Below are 16298 nucleotides of genomic sequence, written 5' to 3' on the forward strand. Positions count from 1 at the left end.
CAGTAGTATCAACGAAGTTACACAACAATCCAAATGTTTTTTTAGGTTTTTTTTTTTTTTTTTTTCCAGTTTTGTTTTTAGTCGGTTTAATTTTCCGTCCAACGTACATATTTCGAAACTCCTCTTTCCCCTTGACACACTAATGTAAAGCCTCTCCTTTGGAAAACATCAACATGTCAAATCTAGGTGTGACCGGGTGATTAAGATCACGAGCAGCATTTTTTTTGCCCCACTCCCCAGGTTACGTTGTAGGATCAGCTGGCTCTGGTTTCCTGCTTAAAAAACTGTACTATTTCACAACTGTAGAGGTGGAACCCCCGATGAGGTTACATTCGTCTTCTCTGTTTTTGCAATAACAATACCACCCCTCAACACTGTCTCAGTGGAGTTACGTCGTATGACTGCATGTGCTCCATGTGCTGACAAGGCGTATTTCGTTAAGCATGTTTTAAACGCTTGCAGCAACAAAGCGTGAAGAACATTCTCTGAAACGACCTCCAGTGCCATTTATCATCTCTAACAGTGAATCCCCGAGCAACTCTTTTTATGTATCACTACAGTTCTGACGAGCGGCTCTGTTTTCCAAACTCCACTCCCTTCATCTTTCTTTCCTCCCCTCTCTGCAGGGGGTGAGCGGAGCACTGGCGGTATTAATGAAAGATGCCATCAAGCCCACACTGATGCAGACCCTTGAGGTGAGACACTCGTATAACCCCACTTAAATAGTCATCATCCATCTGGACAGAGCAGGATCTGATGGGTCCCTCGTGGTATCTCTGACGAGGGGAAAGAAATGAAAAGATGGTCAACTCTGTCTTAAATTTTCACCCCGGAGCACTGTATTTTAACGGCAGTGCAGACCTGTGCCGAAATACTTTAGCTAGGAGACTCTGCAAATGTTGAACTGTTTAATTTAGATGTGAGGCGTTAAGCCACAGCTGTACTTCTCATAATATCTGGCTTTCATTAGGGTTTTACAACAAGCAATCACACACTGACAGTTTTGTTGTTGCTACAAAACAGACAAATATATACAGTGCAGAACAACAGACCCGACTAACCATAGTGAAAATCATTTTCAAAATCCTTCAAGAGTTGATTGTTCACAAAGCAAATTTTGTAAATGTGATTCCAGCTTTTTGAGTTTGTGCTTTGAGATAAAGATCTTTGTGTTTGTTGTTACTAATTTCATTATGTGCTGCCCTCACATGAAGCCAATTTTCAAGTTTCCATAATTTCAGGCAGTCTGCTGTGCAGTGTCCACAATGTTCCAAGTGGTGCTTCCGTTAAGATTTTTTTTCTGTTGTTTTTGTTGAAAATGGCTATTTTTGTGTGTTTCTTGTTGGTTTTGAGCAGAAAGCTTGATTGCACGCTGATTGGATGTTGAAAATAAACACAGGCTGTCCCAGGATCAGTGGAGTGTTGCATGCAGCTGAGATTCGGTTACTGTCTTTTCTCTTTTTTTTTTGGGGGGGGGGGGGAGGAAACATTGCAGTTCTGCTGTGTGAAACAGTTTCCTGTGTGGGTTTCCTGTGATTCTGGTGAGGGAGCTAGTATCAGGCCTCGGCGCTCCATGAGAATTTTCCATCAGGCTCTGACCACCCGTGGCCTTTGTACCCTCTCCGCTCGCGATTGCGGTGAATACAGACACTCTCATGAAAACAGAGGTGGCATATGAAAGCTGGCGTTTGTGTCGCAGCTTGCGTTTCTGCGTTGTTTTAGATGGGGCAGGGCTTTGAGGAGCCGTCGTCCTGCAGAAGAAGCGATTGTTTTCGGCCCAGTCCATGTGTACGTGTCTTTTTAAGCGGACCTCAGTCATTCTTTGAGTTTTTCAAACATCCTGTCGACGCGGAGTCTCACAGAAAGACTGCGTTCATCTTTCCTGAGAGGCGGCTCGACGTGGGATCAAAGTTGGATATAAAAGTCTCCAGATATTCAATAATTGGTTGATCAACCCAGACTCGGCTAATAGTATTTAAGTAATTGCTTTTAGTCTGTATTTGATTCACATGATTAGAAACTGATTGTGTTGTTGCTGATCAGGATCAAAAAAGTGGAAAAGTCTGGTCAAGTAATCACATTTTTACAGTAGTGCCAAAAAGTAAACTAATTGCAAATGAATGATTGTGAGTTTTGGTCTAATCTGTGAGTGTAATGTCTGACATGTCAATCTTTTTCTTCAAAATGAAATGTTTTGATTATTTTTTTGAAACTTTGTTTTCCGGTTGGTTTAAACGGAATAGAAAAGATGCTCAGCAATCGGACACGGTCGTGATCTTCCTGTTTCCTCCAGATATCATTTTTTTTTTCCTGCAGCTGCAGAGGTAACATGCTGGACTCTCACTTTATTTCCATTTTCATAACTGCATTGTGGCAGATGTTTCTCTTGAGGTCTCGTCCACAGATGTGGAAAGAGCACAAACCATGAACTGGGTTAAGCTGAAGTTCAAGGGTTACAAACACAGATGGAAATCCATGAAATGTTTGACGTTCACAGACTTCCTATTTAATTAAGGAGTTGTCGATCATAGATTTTTAAAAAAATACATATTTTTTTTGCCATATCACTGTGATAAATCGATACATTTCAACTCTGTTCTTGTATCCCAGATGCTGTAAAAGTGGCTACAGTTTAATCTAGTTTACACAGCCAAACAAACAAGTGAGTGCTTTCCTCAGATGCTTGTTAAATAGCTGATTTACTCCTCATAGGGGCGGCTGTTTATGCAGGCAGAGGGAGAGGTATGCAAACAAAAGCTTAGAAAATCATACAAGGCCTTCCCATCCTTCCTTTTTCCTCTCTTTAAGCATTTCACATTCAGTGTAACAATAGGTCAGCTGGCTCTTCTCTTGACCCGCTTTCTAGCTAAATTGCCTTTTTACGAAGTCTCGAGTGCACCTAAAGGACTTTAATCTTGAAGTGTTGACCCTTCGTTAGCTGTTCTTTCATGCCTGTCCTTGGATATAAGCGGGTTGCAAACTCGGTCTGAATTATTCTGAGCTTTTAAAGATCATTTAGTGCAGAAGCTGTGAGAGAACTTTGTGATCGCAGTAGTTTAATTAAAAAAAAAAACAAACCCATCAACTTTATGCCCTATGATTATAAAAAAAGAGCTCTTCATTATTCTTCAAACTCTCGAATTATGAATTGAAACACACGAGTATTAAATTTGTATCTACTTCCTGAACTGATATGATAATCAAGATATTTTTGTCGAGTGAAGAAGGTTTGCCGTATTTTTCTGTCTTCTCTGTTGACGATAATCAGCTACTTTAGCTCCAGCAGAAAACGGAGAACTCTGGATTTGAAGCTGCCTTACCTTGTGTGTGTTTTCAGCCTGGAGGGAGTAATCCCAATCACCATGGGAAGCAGGCCTGGCCCACAGTCGGGCCGGCATGCCCCTCAAGCACCTCTTAACTTGTGCCTACTGCTTAGACAAAGACATCACCAGCCAAGTGCGTCTGCGCTCCGATATTTATCCTGGAAACTTGACTGAAAGATGTTGAACTTATTTTGAAAGGAGTGGTTAATCATCATTTAAACTTGGTCCGATGAGCTGCCGTGGCTTACGCTGCTTTCTAAACGGCTCCCGTGTGTTTGTGTGCCCCTCTAATTGTTGCAGGGTACACCAGTGTTTGTCCACGCTGGGCCCTTCGCCAACATCGCCCATGGCAACTCCTCAGTCCTGGCAGACAAGCTGGCTTTGAAGTTGGTCGGACGGGACGGCTTTGTGGGTAAGAGGACACAGTCCATGAATACAGATCTTACACAAACCCACTAAACCATTGGGGATGACTGACGGCAAGATCTTGGCTTAATGGTCAAGGAGTCCCAGATGTGTACCATGGGAGATTAAAGTAGACGTTAGTTGCTGAACGGCTCTCTGTCCTGCTGCTGTTGCAACCTTTAGCCTACATTCGTCTCAGTTCTGGTCCTGGCTCCGGCTCTGTCCTGTGGTTGGACGATAGTGTTGCTCCCGTGAGCTGCTCCTGTGAGATTTTCTAAGAAACCGTTCAAAAATTATGAAGGAAAAAAAAAAAAAAAAAAAAAAAAACAGGAGAGAGGAAGGAAGCAGATTGATAATCTTAAGAGCCCCTGGAATGCTTTAGAGTAAACCACACTAATCCCTCCAACGTCAAAGCATACTTGCGTATTTCCATTTTTATCTGCCTATCTACCCCGCTGCTCTCTTTTCTGTCTTCATTTACTTTGGCCGCAGAAATATGTGTGGAATGCAAGTGTGCGACGGTGGGACTTTGCCAGGTGCATTTGATGTACATACAAATTTCCTCCGGGCTTGTATTTATGTGTCCACAACATGTTTTCTGCGTATATAAGCCTCGGTTAACGGGAAGAGGTCGACACACACACAACATTTACCCAGGCTGTCATGTGTGAGTGAGGAGAAAATGTGTGGGCAGAGCGTTGGGTTTCACAACACGGAGCGGAGAAGCAGGGAGGCTCGTGTGTGTGTGTGTTATACCGTCTCCTCTTGTCCGTCCCACTCCTTTTCCATCCGTCCGTCTTGTTCCCTCCCGTCCCCGTCTCTCTGTTTGTTACCTGACCCTCAGGTATTCCAGGAACTCGCTCCTGGCCTCCCTCCTTTTCTCCTCTGCCGGCAGCTGGGATGCGTGCATCCCATCTTGCTCAATCGTACTCCCTCAGTCTGTCTCACTCTTTCTGTGAAATCCATGCTTCTTTTACCCTGCATTAGGGAGTGCTGTGTGTCAAAAGACACATTTTCTGTAGATTACATACACTGGCTGAAAGAGCAATCGTCTTTTGTGTGTTCTTAGGCTGTGAAGTCCAACCGAAGGACACGCCGCCTGAGTGATCTGGCTGTAAAATGGTGATACTGTCAATTATAAAAACATATTTCATCAGTAATCTGCTCATTGCTCAGTTTGACAGATTACAGTTGTTTCAAAGAGTGTTTTGACAAATGTAGAACATACAATGATGCTCTTGTGTCCATCAGCACCTAAGATTCAGTTGAGCACAAACCAGAGTCTGAATAATCTTGACAATAATAAATAGAATAAGAATTAAGTTGTTTTTACCCTTCATAGGGATTTCCCTGGAATACCATCTGTGGCTCTGGATCCACATTTAAATTTTAACTCCCAACAGCTTTCACAAAATTGTATTAAATATGTTAATATGTTCAGAATACCCAAGATTTTTATTTGATGAGCCTCTTGTTTGGTCTGTGCTCCTGTATTTCCAGTTCACTTTAACGCTCTCCTAAAGTGTGACAGAGGGGTGCTTATGAACTTTCTGTGAACTCGGGAGAGGGGCGAGCATGCTCCATCATGCTCATCTCATCTTTTTGTGGTTTATTTCAAATCACTTTGGAGTCTGGAGAAAATGGAAATGGTTTTTTTGTGAAGGGAGGGATGGGGGAGCTGCTGGAAGATGAATTCCTCAGACCAGATGTGTGTGATTTTTGTATCATTAAGCATGTGGAGCGCAGAATGCAAATAACCTCCTCATTCTGACCCACCCAGGTGATTCCCTGCATCAAAAATACTTCTTGAATTAAAGTTTTGTTTTGGTCTTTTGGAATGTAGTTTAATCGAATTTATGAAAAACTTAAGTTTCTTCCCTTTAGATGATCAAAACCTACGTATTTAGTCAGTTGAGCCTTCATTTGCTGCTTAAGTGTATTGATGGAGCTTCGCTGCTATACAGCGTCTCTGTTGTGTTGTGGCGTGAGTTCACATGTAGTGACGAAGGAGTTCAGAGATTTCCTTTTTTTTTTTTTTAGATCAAAGCCGATTTGTAAATTTTTTTATGTGAATGATTCAATTGAGATCATGTTATATAAAGTCCAGAGAAATCCTTTAATCTTCCTGTTTAAACATTATCAGTCGAGTGACCATATTTGGTCACTTGTGGATCTCTTCAAATTTCATTCTAAATTAACTGTGGGAAACTGGATCAAATACTGCAGTATAGGGTAAACAGTTTAGGGCTAGTTATTGAGAATGAAGTGTTTTTTGTTTTTGTTTTTTGTTTTATTTTTTGGGGGTGGGCATAGCTTATTAGCCCTTTTGTTCTCCGAGTCCCAATTTTTGTACCTGATTGATGCTTTTATCCCAAAAACACTATATCTGAAGATATCCAGTATACACATATAAAAGTGTACGTGACACTGTTGATAAACATGCACTCAGTAAGCTTAGTATGTAATTTTTAGTGTGATTTGTTCAGACAAATTATAGGACAGTAGTATTCAGTAGAATAGAATAGAAACACTTTAAAGTGATGAATTTGAGGGGGGAAAACAAACATCTTGATTTGATTGCATGATTGGTACTTTGAATAGTTCCTTTTCTCAATACTGACTTTAAAGTTCTCCCCATGTTGTGGGGAGTTCAATGTAAAGGGGTAAGATTTGATTTAGTTGTCTGTTATGGCTGTTTATCAACCGTATCATGACATCTGAAGTCACGGAGGAATCCATTTCTGTCACATCAAAACCCAGCAGATGAAGTATTGGCTATCGACAGTAATCGCATGTCTTGGTTCCTTTGTGAAGCACAATGTAACTCATTCTTAAGCTCTAAGAGGAAATAGATGGTTATGTTGATAAGCCCCACTATTTCTCTCAGTTTTTGACAGAAATATAAAAAAAAAAAAACCAATAAAAAAACCGGCGTTTGACTGGCAGTGCCACTGTACGGTTTCCCCTCCTCAGCTCTGCTCACAGCACTGACCCGATGTTCCCCTCTCGCTCTCGGGACAGTTCGGGGCTGTCACACAGATCAGGAAGCTCGCAAGTGTTTCCTCGTGACATCCTCTGGGGTCACTCGGCTGCGCGGTGGGAAGCCTGTCATATTTGCTGTTGTTACACACAAGCTGTCTTTCATGCCGTCATTCTTTCCTCTCCCTTTTACATCTCACTAATTTAATCAGGCTCCTCGTGTTTTCCCTCATTTGTCTCCTCTTTTCTCCTTCCGCCGTAATGAACCCGCCTCTAAACCTCACAGCGTAGTGGTGTTTTCTCATTCAGTCGCTTTATGAAGTGCAAACATTTAAAGCTACAATTATTTGTCTATACTGGAATTAACACATTAAGTATTACCTATAAAATTTGCACTGTGTGTGTAAATATTTATATATATGTATATATAATATGTATATAGATACGCACACAATTTGTTACATTCGTCACCCCCGCATGCTTCTGCGTCATGTGCCTCTCATCCTTTTACAGAAATGAAATGTTTAAAGGGTCAGCTGGTTGTCATTGTGCAGACTGACCACACACACAAACACATGTTACAGTCAGACCCCCACGAGAAGCAGCCGTGCACGGTTGGCTTGTAAATCCAGATGAGTGGAGGTCTGCTGAAAAGAGGGCTGTGGTTGTTTTCATTCTGCAGCATTGTGATCTGTTCCCCAGTTGTGGTCAGAACTGAAGCTCTGGCGGGCTCCCGCTTTAAAGCTGATAGTTCTTTATTAGAATAACAACGTGGTAATACAGATAATAAACCCGGGCTGTTAAAACAAACCAGCTCTTCGGCATATCTCCATGGATATATTCTGGCTCTTATGTAACTGTCGTCTTTTTCACACTGTAAATATTCTTAACTCTGCAACAGTTAGACTCATCGATTAGCTGCAAATGCATGTTTTTGGAAGCACACAGGAGTAACCTGCAAACTCCACACAGAAAAGCCCAACCCGGACTCGAAACTGAGAAATCGTCACGATGAAGCAAGGGTGCTAACCATTTACCCATGGTGCATCTGTTGCTTGTTAATTTCAGTTCCAAATGTCACACTTCATCAACATGTAAATAACACAGAAATGTGGTTTACTTCAGTAAATATATTCAGATGGTCTATGCGATAGAGAAAATATGTGGCGTTCAGCAGTTCCTCGTGTAGTACGACTTGCAAGCTTGATGTTGTATGGACCAGTTCCAATGCTTTACCATAGACCTGTGGGAGAAAAATGAAAAATAAACTTCACTCCTGTGACTGACTGCAACTCATGCTGCACTTAAAGATTTTATTGGTCCTTCCTGGTGGTCGCGAAGAGTTCACGAAACTTTACATTCAAACCGAACTTCTTTCGTAATATTGGCAGTTCAACACTGCATGTTGTGACACATTTATTCGCTTAAGCTCTTAACCTGATGAAGTGAATCAGCCTGTTGTCTGAACATATTAAGATAATCTACCATGGGAGGAAAGTTTCATATTACTCATCTGAATCCGAGCCACGACGGAAAATATCCAAACATAAAAATGATTGATTACGTTCACTGAGCAGCTGCTTGTTTCTCATTAGTTATTTGTCCATTGATTCATGAAATGCAGATTTCACTTTAAAATCACGTTAAGAGCTCACTTTTGAATGGTTTGCTTGCGGTTCTTCATTTCCTCTGCTGCGATTTTCCCACAGAGCTAAACTTGATGCGTTATAAATCTCAAACAAGCAATACGTGAAATTAACCTTAAGTCTCTCCCAAAAGTGTTGTTATGGCCTCCTAATGTGTGCCTGGCTAAATTAGGAAAACACACACTCGCACACCCAAACACATGCACGCACAAAACCAGTAACAGGAAACCTTATCTTAACAAGGCCTTCATGCCAGGTGGATTATTTGCTTTGTTTGGAGCCAGTTCAAGAAGCCTGCGTTCGCGGCTGTCCGTCTGTTTGAGAGCCCCTCCACTCTACCCATCGCTGTTCAGACGGAAAACAAATTCACCTCTCAGTCCCACGACTGTTAGAGCTGGCTGCTCGACCTTTGACATGCATGTACAGTTGACATGAGGTCGGATGCGGAAACTTCATGGCAATAAACATTGAACTCGGGATGATTTTTGCAACGAGTGATGAATATAGATAACTCATCGGGTCGGCCTATAAATGGGAAAAGCTTATTGCAGGGAGAATGACTTTTTTTTTGAACTGCCATAGCTTTACATTACTGCAAACAGCTCCTCCCTTAACCACCATCTGTTTACACTGCAGTTTCTTAACAACGTTCTTCACACTCGCCTCTGAAAATGTGCGTTTTATGAGAAATTCTGAAATCGGTGTGTTTTCTGGCAGTGACTGAAGCAGGCTTCGGAGCCGACATCGGGATGGAGAAGTTCTTCAACATCAAGTGTCGTGCCTCGGGCTTGAGACCCAACGTGGTGGTGCTGGTTGCAACTGTCCGAGCGCTGAAGATGCACGGGGGCGGCCCACACGTAAGCCGTCACGGGAGTGCCGCGTACCACAAACACACCCATTGTGGTGGTTGTTTTTCAATTGACACTTTTCTAAAGAAGTCAAAGTGCTTTCATTCACCTCCCATACTGTGCTCTAAATGGTCACAGGAAGAACTACTGTTCCACTGTGGAAATGACTAAATTGGAAGTCTTACATGATTACAGAAAATTCCTTTTTCATTGAACAGTGACAGTCTTGTACAGTTAAACTAATTCATTAGCGTCTCAAGTTAACAAGCCGACCTGCCAGCACCCTATTTAAATAGCTTACAGTAACACAGAGCCAAGATAACGAAAACCTGACGTGTTGAGTATTTACAGTTGTTTTCATAACACAGAAAAGTGTTAAAGGTGCCATAAAGCTGAAATGTGCGATTAATCATTGTGTTACGTTTTAGGTGTCAGCGGGTTCCCCTCTGCCCAGAGAGTACATCGATGAGGTATGAAATGTCTGTTCTTTTCCAGAGCTAGCACAGAGAAAATGACACAGCCACTGTTCTAAAACAATTCATGAGGCAGATGAGATGGACGTGAAGAGAAGATGGAACGCGACACGGCTTCCAATCAAATTAAAGTAATTAGCCGGTCACATTCGCTCAGGTCAGGATGTTTTCTGGAAAATTGAAGCGACTTAAACTCATTGGCCAGTGTGGGACTGCCTTGATCGAACATTCATGTGCTCATTACCATAACTCTGTTTGGCCGTGCGCCTGCATCGCGCGCCTCGGACAGAACTGCCTTGTATGACCGTGGGTGGTGAAACGACATCCTGTCCATGAGGCTCTGTGAACGGCTTCAGAGACAACCTGCGCCCTTCACAGTGACTCTGACTGTATAAAGATGACTTACTGTGCACAGCTTAGTGCGGCACAGCCCACACAGAATTAGATAGCATATCCTCTATCTTAAGAGCGTCCTTCAGGTCAAATGTGTGGGAGACGCTCCAATGAAAACTTGGGAAATGAAACATTATTTGACACCATTGATAGAGATTTGTGCGACGCAATAACGGAAGTTTCAGGTTGTGCTGCACTAATATGTCACTGGCCTCCAGCTGGATTCCCGCTGACAAGTAATTCTCCCCCATAATGCATAGATACAACGTGCACTAACATGGTTATGGGCACTTATTTGATTAACAGAGCAGATAAAACATTTTACATGTGGTTTCTGGGAATGTGGGCTTTCGCAGACTGGAGGTGGGATTCTTTTTGGTGTGTGTGTGTGTGTGTGTGTGGGTGTGTGTTTGGAGGTCCATCCATATCTGGCTGGAATCACTGGTCACTCGGGCAGGTTCAGCTGAGTAAATAATGAAGCAGTATAAGTTAATTGTGAGGCCTGTAATAGGAACCAGAGGAACCACGGAAAACAGAGCCAGGGAAATGAATTTATGGGACCTATATGGCCTTCCTTACTTCTCTCAGCCTGCGGCTGCACGAACAAGCACGCATAGAGACGCACATGCTGCAAGATCGGATTACTGTGGACCGACTGTGTAGCTTAAATGAGCTGTTTATGTGCATTGTTCACATAGTAGAGTAAAATAATTTCTCCGGTAAACAATGAATAAAAGTGGTTAAACAATGCTTAGATCATGATGATGATTATTTCATCTTGGTGCACAGCCAACATGGTATGGAGTATTTATTCTTATTTTTCATTTTAAGCTTGATTTCTCTTGTCTCTTTTTTTCTTCTTTCTTTTAGAATCTGAGTCTGGTTGCAGGTGGATGCCAAAGCAATCTTAAAAAACAAATCCAGATTGCGCAGCAGTTTGGGGTGCCAGTTGTGGTGGCACTCAATGTTTTCAAGTAAGATTAAGACTTTCACATTAATTGAATGTGTGAGAATGAAAAAGACTGGCCTCATCTTCTCTTGTGATTCACCACTGTGCCGCTTTGTGATCCCTCAGGACAGACACCCAAGCAGAGATCGACCTGGTTTGTCAGATAGCCAGAGAGTGCGGAGCGTTCGACGCCCTGCCGTGTAACCACTGGGCCCAGGGCGGACGCGGCTCTGTCGCCTTGGCACAGGCTGTGAAGCAGGCTGCCAGCAAGCCCAGCAACTTCCAGTTCCTGTACCACAGCGAGGTTTGGACTCTAAATTCACATTAAAAATGACCTTATTACAGCTATGTATTGAACTAATTTCAGACTACTATGTTTTGTTTTTGCTATGGAGTAGATTTTATCTGTCCCTACTTTGTCAGTAACAAACATTTGGTTTCCAGTAAGTGATACTGCCCTCATATCGAGAGTATCTCAGAGTAAATAAAAAAACAAACATCAGCTGATTTGAGTCAGTGAGTTGAGGAAGTTGTGACTTTAATTAACTGATTGTGTTACACTGTTTGTGACTCTATTTACAGTATGCTTGTTCCTGCACAGCAAGGGTTGATTTACAATAGGCGCTGATTCAATAAATCCAAATGAGCCCAATGAAATAAATCTGAAATGGAAGGTTGCATTCAGTACTCGCAGAATGAAGGAAACATGCTGGAACAAACTCAGGAAACGATACAGAATCAACCATAAGGATGTGTAATGTTCACAAACGGTCCCTGCTGGCGGTGTGTGTGTATGTAACGCAGAACTGCAGTAAGAACAACAGAGGAGGAGTCGGTTTTCTTGACTGATTCATTCGGTTAAGCGTTCCCGTTAGCTGTGATGTGGCCCGACTCTAAATCTGATTTCCTCTTGTTTGCTTAGACAGCGGTGTTTCTGTGTGTCCTCCTGTCTCTGATGCGCCGTCTTTCCCGTTAGATGCCGATCGTGGAAAAGATCAGAACAATAGCCCAGAGAGTGTATGGAGCTGACGACATCGATCTCTCCCTGGAGGCCCAGACCAAGATAGATTACTACAATCAACAGGTGGAATCACCACTGCTGCGATACAGAACTGACTCACACACACTGACAAGATTCTTCTTCTCTTTCTCTATTCTTCCCCTATAAATTAAATCCCTTCTTTTTCTCCCTACTCCAGGGTTATGGCTCATTGCCCATCTGCATGGCAAAGACCCACTTGTCGCTGTCCCACATGCCCGACAAGAAGGGGGCTCCGACCGGATTCGTTCTGCCCATCAGAGATGTCCGTGCCAGCGTCGGAGCAGGCTTCATCTACCCGCTTGTGGGAACGGTATGTGACTGGGAACGGTTCAGGAGTCGCACCAAAACATTCGCTTCAGGATATGAGTCTAAATGCTCGCTGACGGAACACTTCAAAAGTAATTTGCCAACCTGCCGCAATTAGGTTGTGCCTATCGCTCCTGAATCATCCCTGAGAGCCTAAATGTAGATCAGAATTTTGACAGTACTGTTTATTTGTCACACTTTAAACATTTTAAGAAAATAATCATGTTAAATAATCATGTTAAATTTCATAATCAACTCAGACATTGATGTTTACAGTTATGGAGAAAGTAGAATTTAACTTTACTGACTAGAGGCATAACTTAAACACTTGTTATTAAAAAAAAGAAAAAACATCTAGAGAAAAAGTAGTTTAGATGTTGTGGGCTGTGCCATTGTAGGGAGTGACAGACACTTCTGAGGTTTCATTAACTGCGTCCTGATTTTTCTGACAACTGTATTGCTGGGTAGAGTAAACTCCGCTGGCTGGAGCCTCCTGCTTGATGATGGGTCGGGCAGGAAGGAAAACGGTTTCCGGAGTGTTTTGCCTCCCCGCTGTTTCACCAGCGTGCCCCGAGGGGCCCGGCTTTGATAGGCTGAGGCAGAGGTGTCGAGCGCTGGCCGTGCTGGGAGCGGGCAGTTGTGTCTTGGTGTGGCGTCTGTCCTCCCTCCAAAGCCTGCCTTTGATCTGCTGCGGCCCACGGAGCCGCCGGCACCTCTACAACCCCTGAACTGTGGTTTCTGAACCTAAGGGAGTCTCCAAACTACTCTTTGAACTCTGGGGCTGAGCCTCTGTCTGTCAAACTGATCCACACATTGAACTCTTAAGGTAAAATTTCAGTTTCCTTTCATCTATACATACAGTACGTATAAAACACTTCGTTTTTGTACTGTTTTGATTATTTCTAAGATTCCCCGTAAACTTTCAGAAGATATATATTCACCAGTCACACTTGATTTGCAGTGTTGGGAAGTCGTTTCCCCTCCCCTTGACAATAATAGCAGGGGGAAGTTTCGATAAAAGGGTAGGCTGGAGGTCTGAACTGGGTGAAGAATCAGGAAGGGCCTGATGTCATTCTTCAGACATGTGTGGGAGGGATCGAAAGCACAACAATAGATCTGTGTAGAGTTCATATCCCTTCCTCACTGCACCACTAAACCCCAAACATTTCATATCCAGACAAACTCCCTTTATTACTTCTTCCAGCTCAAAACGAGCTAACGTTTAACTGAGCGAACAGGTCTGAGAAGAAAAAAAAAAAAAACACTCATTAAAATAAAACGAAACTATGTTTTATCTTCATTGATAATTCCGATGCTAAATGTTATCCAGAAAGTGAACTGTGCTTCGGAAGTGATATAATTTGAGAGTTATGTAATGTCATTGAGCAGTCAGTGAACAATGTAAACATATAAATCAACTCATTTCAATTACTTATTCAGCTGCAGAGAATAAATGCAGCGGTACAAGAGCAGCCGAATATCCAACATACCACACATACAATGTCAGCGGTATAAAAATGAAATGATAAACGTGTAAAAATGAGCAAGTAAATATTCATAATTACTGAAGAATTAAGAGTTGAATGTAGTCATACAGTTATGTGACAAAACGTTTAGAGAAATTAATTGCAAAAACAAAATTGTGTGCTTGAAAGAAAGGGGTCACTTTACAAGGTGTGTATAAACCAAAGTAAACTGAAGAAAAACATTTATCTTTAACAGGATGCGCAGGAATTGCAAATGTACTCTGCCCATTTTTAATACTAACAAGTCACTGTCCGCTTAAAGTTGAAATACACTTGAATATTCTTCTTTGTTTCTCATAGATCTGTTTTTGTTTTTGTCAATCACTGCATTCATTCTGTGAATCTTTGCAACATTGTCACAGTAATTGAAGATCTGAACAAGGACATAGTCTAAATAAAACTAAATTAAAAAAAAAAAAATCCTATTCCTACTGAACTGACGATTAGCCATTTTTACTTTAATTTCCAGATTTATTCATGCGTTTGACTTTTCATTGGGTCGTTGCACAGCATTCGTGTTTTTTAGTCATTTGAAATTCAATTTCATGATTTTGTCTCACTCCGTTTTTAGAAACTGTGCCGTTTATTGACCAAGACTCTTCTCCAAAACCAGTCAGGGGGAAGAAATCCTGCTACATTGTCTCCTCCAGGGTTTTCCCCAACAAAGACACATTGTGTTTGGGCATAATGAAGGGAGTTATTTGGCCGAGTGGGGTTTCCAACTTTAGATACGGAGTGTTATGGGTTTCTGCGAGTGCCAACTTGTTCTCAGGCTCAAGAGGAGGACTTGCAGAACAGCACATCTTTTGTTGCTTTTAAAAGTTTTGACAGTTTTTCTTCACAATTTAGAAGCTTTTATTATGCAAATGTGAAGCTGAATAGTTTTTTTTTTTTTTTTTTTTTTTTTAACAAAAGATGGGAAAAGTAAAAGAACTTTTTGTTAATCAAAGTTTTATTATAACTTTTGAGTCAATCGAATAACTGAAATAAAAGCAGGAGCCATGAGAACTTTCTGGAATACAGCTCAAATTTGTCAATCTGAGTATTAAAATACTGGCTTAAAACAATCCATAATATCTTCACCAGATATAAACTTGGAGCTGTTTTCATGCATTAGTGTTTATTTCTTACTAACCAGTTTTATTATGTGAATTCTATTATTATTCATCTAATTGTTGTGTAATGAGAAGTAAAGAACACACGTGTTTACTCTGTATTTTTGGCACAATCGTATATGTTTTGTTCTTGCACAGATGTAAAGTAGTATTCACAGTCCAGGTGGAGCTGTGAAAGAACTCAAAAGATGAATATATGAAACAAAGTGGTGATGAAGTGTTATGTAAACTAGACGATCTCCTTCTGAAAAGAAAAATTAGCTTGTTAGAGATTGAAAAAAATGTTCCATGTGTAACTCAAGGCCTCAGGTTTTTGTAGCACAGTTGGTATTATAGGATGTGCAGGAAATCTTACTTACTGAACCAGCAAACTAACATTTTTTTTATAAAAACAGAATGTGTTAAGAACACCATTCACTAATAACTGAAGGGAGAGATGGGAAATTATATTTCCAGATGAGCTTAAATGGGAACTTTTATAAATAGACACTTCATAAGAAATGTGTACCTGTACATGTATAAGCTTTCTCTTTCACACATCACAACACATCAGAAACAAATCGTTAGGTGTGGATTGAACAAGCTACAAGCCCACTCAGTGTAGTTTCATTTTATATCGTCATGGTTACGGTGCCAACGGTGCGACGTCACCACTCCAATCGGTCGCTGGGGTGAAGTCGCGCTCCACCTTAACGGTTGTTAATCGTCCATTTGACAGTAACGTGATTCACTGGGAGTGAATTCCTCGAAGTGCACTCATAGCTTGAGTCATCTGTGTGTGGAGCAGCTCCTATCGATTGATACCCGCGTCACGGTCGGCCAGCGAACGCCGAGAGCGAGCAGTTAGCGTCCGCTCCGATCCCCTCCGTTCTGTCCCTGGGTTTACTCACGGAGTCGCATTTCCTCAGACAGGAAGCTGGCCAGTCACTTCCTCCTGTCTCATTCCCACTAATGGGCCCATAAAACTGCCCCTGGGTCAGGAGAAGGCAGGCATGCCAAGAATGCCACTGCCTGTCTAATGAGCGGCATAATTTACCGCTCGGTGCGGAGAAGATGAGGTTTTGAGCGGGGAACGGTGTTTTTACGAGTCACGTCGTTGCCTTTGATCAGCTGAACTGTGTAAACGAATATTTTTTTTGTTGGAGCTGCACAGGAAACACCGGACCCGTGTCAGTATTTGATTCAGTATTTACTCCAGTTTAATCTAAGTAATCAAAGCATGATCCTGTCAGCCTCCATTCAAAGTGTACTACAGTTCCACATGACATTACCCTTTAAATTAAAGACTACACA

General features: G+C 41.9%; 1 protein-coding gene across 2 annotated transcripts in view; it reads left to right on the plus strand.

Annotated features, from left to right (window-relative positions):
- mthfd1l (methylenetetrahydrofolate dehydrogenase (NADP+ dependent) 1 like) overlaps positions 1-16298 on the plus strand; it is a 28918-nt gene that overhangs the window by 10387 nt on the left and 2233 nt on the right. Inside the window, exons 19-26 of one of the 2 annotated variants that reach the window (XM_030110743.1) lie at positions 627-695; positions 3624-3735; positions 9071-9210; positions 9630-9671; positions 10938-11041; positions 11143-11320; positions 11993-12100; positions 12216-12368. In XM_030110743.1, coding sequence (XP_029966603.1) covers positions 627-695; positions 3624-3735; positions 9071-9210; positions 9630-9671; positions 10938-11041; positions 11143-11320; positions 11993-12100; positions 12216-12368 — 906 coding nt within the window. Of the gene's footprint in view, positions 1-626; positions 696-3379; positions 3457-3623; positions 3736-9070; positions 9211-9629; positions 9672-10937; positions 11042-11142; positions 11321-11992; positions 12101-12215; positions 12369-16298 lie in introns of those variants that run through there. The other variant, XM_030110745.1, reaches the window with a different exon arrangement.

Source organism: Salarias fasciatus, chromosome 15 (assembly GCF_902148845.1).
Source record: "Salarias fasciatus chromosome 15, fSalaFa1.1, whole genome shotgun sequence".
NCBI lineage: Eukaryota > Metazoa > Chordata > Actinopteri > Blenniiformes > Blenniidae > Salarias > Salarias fasciatus.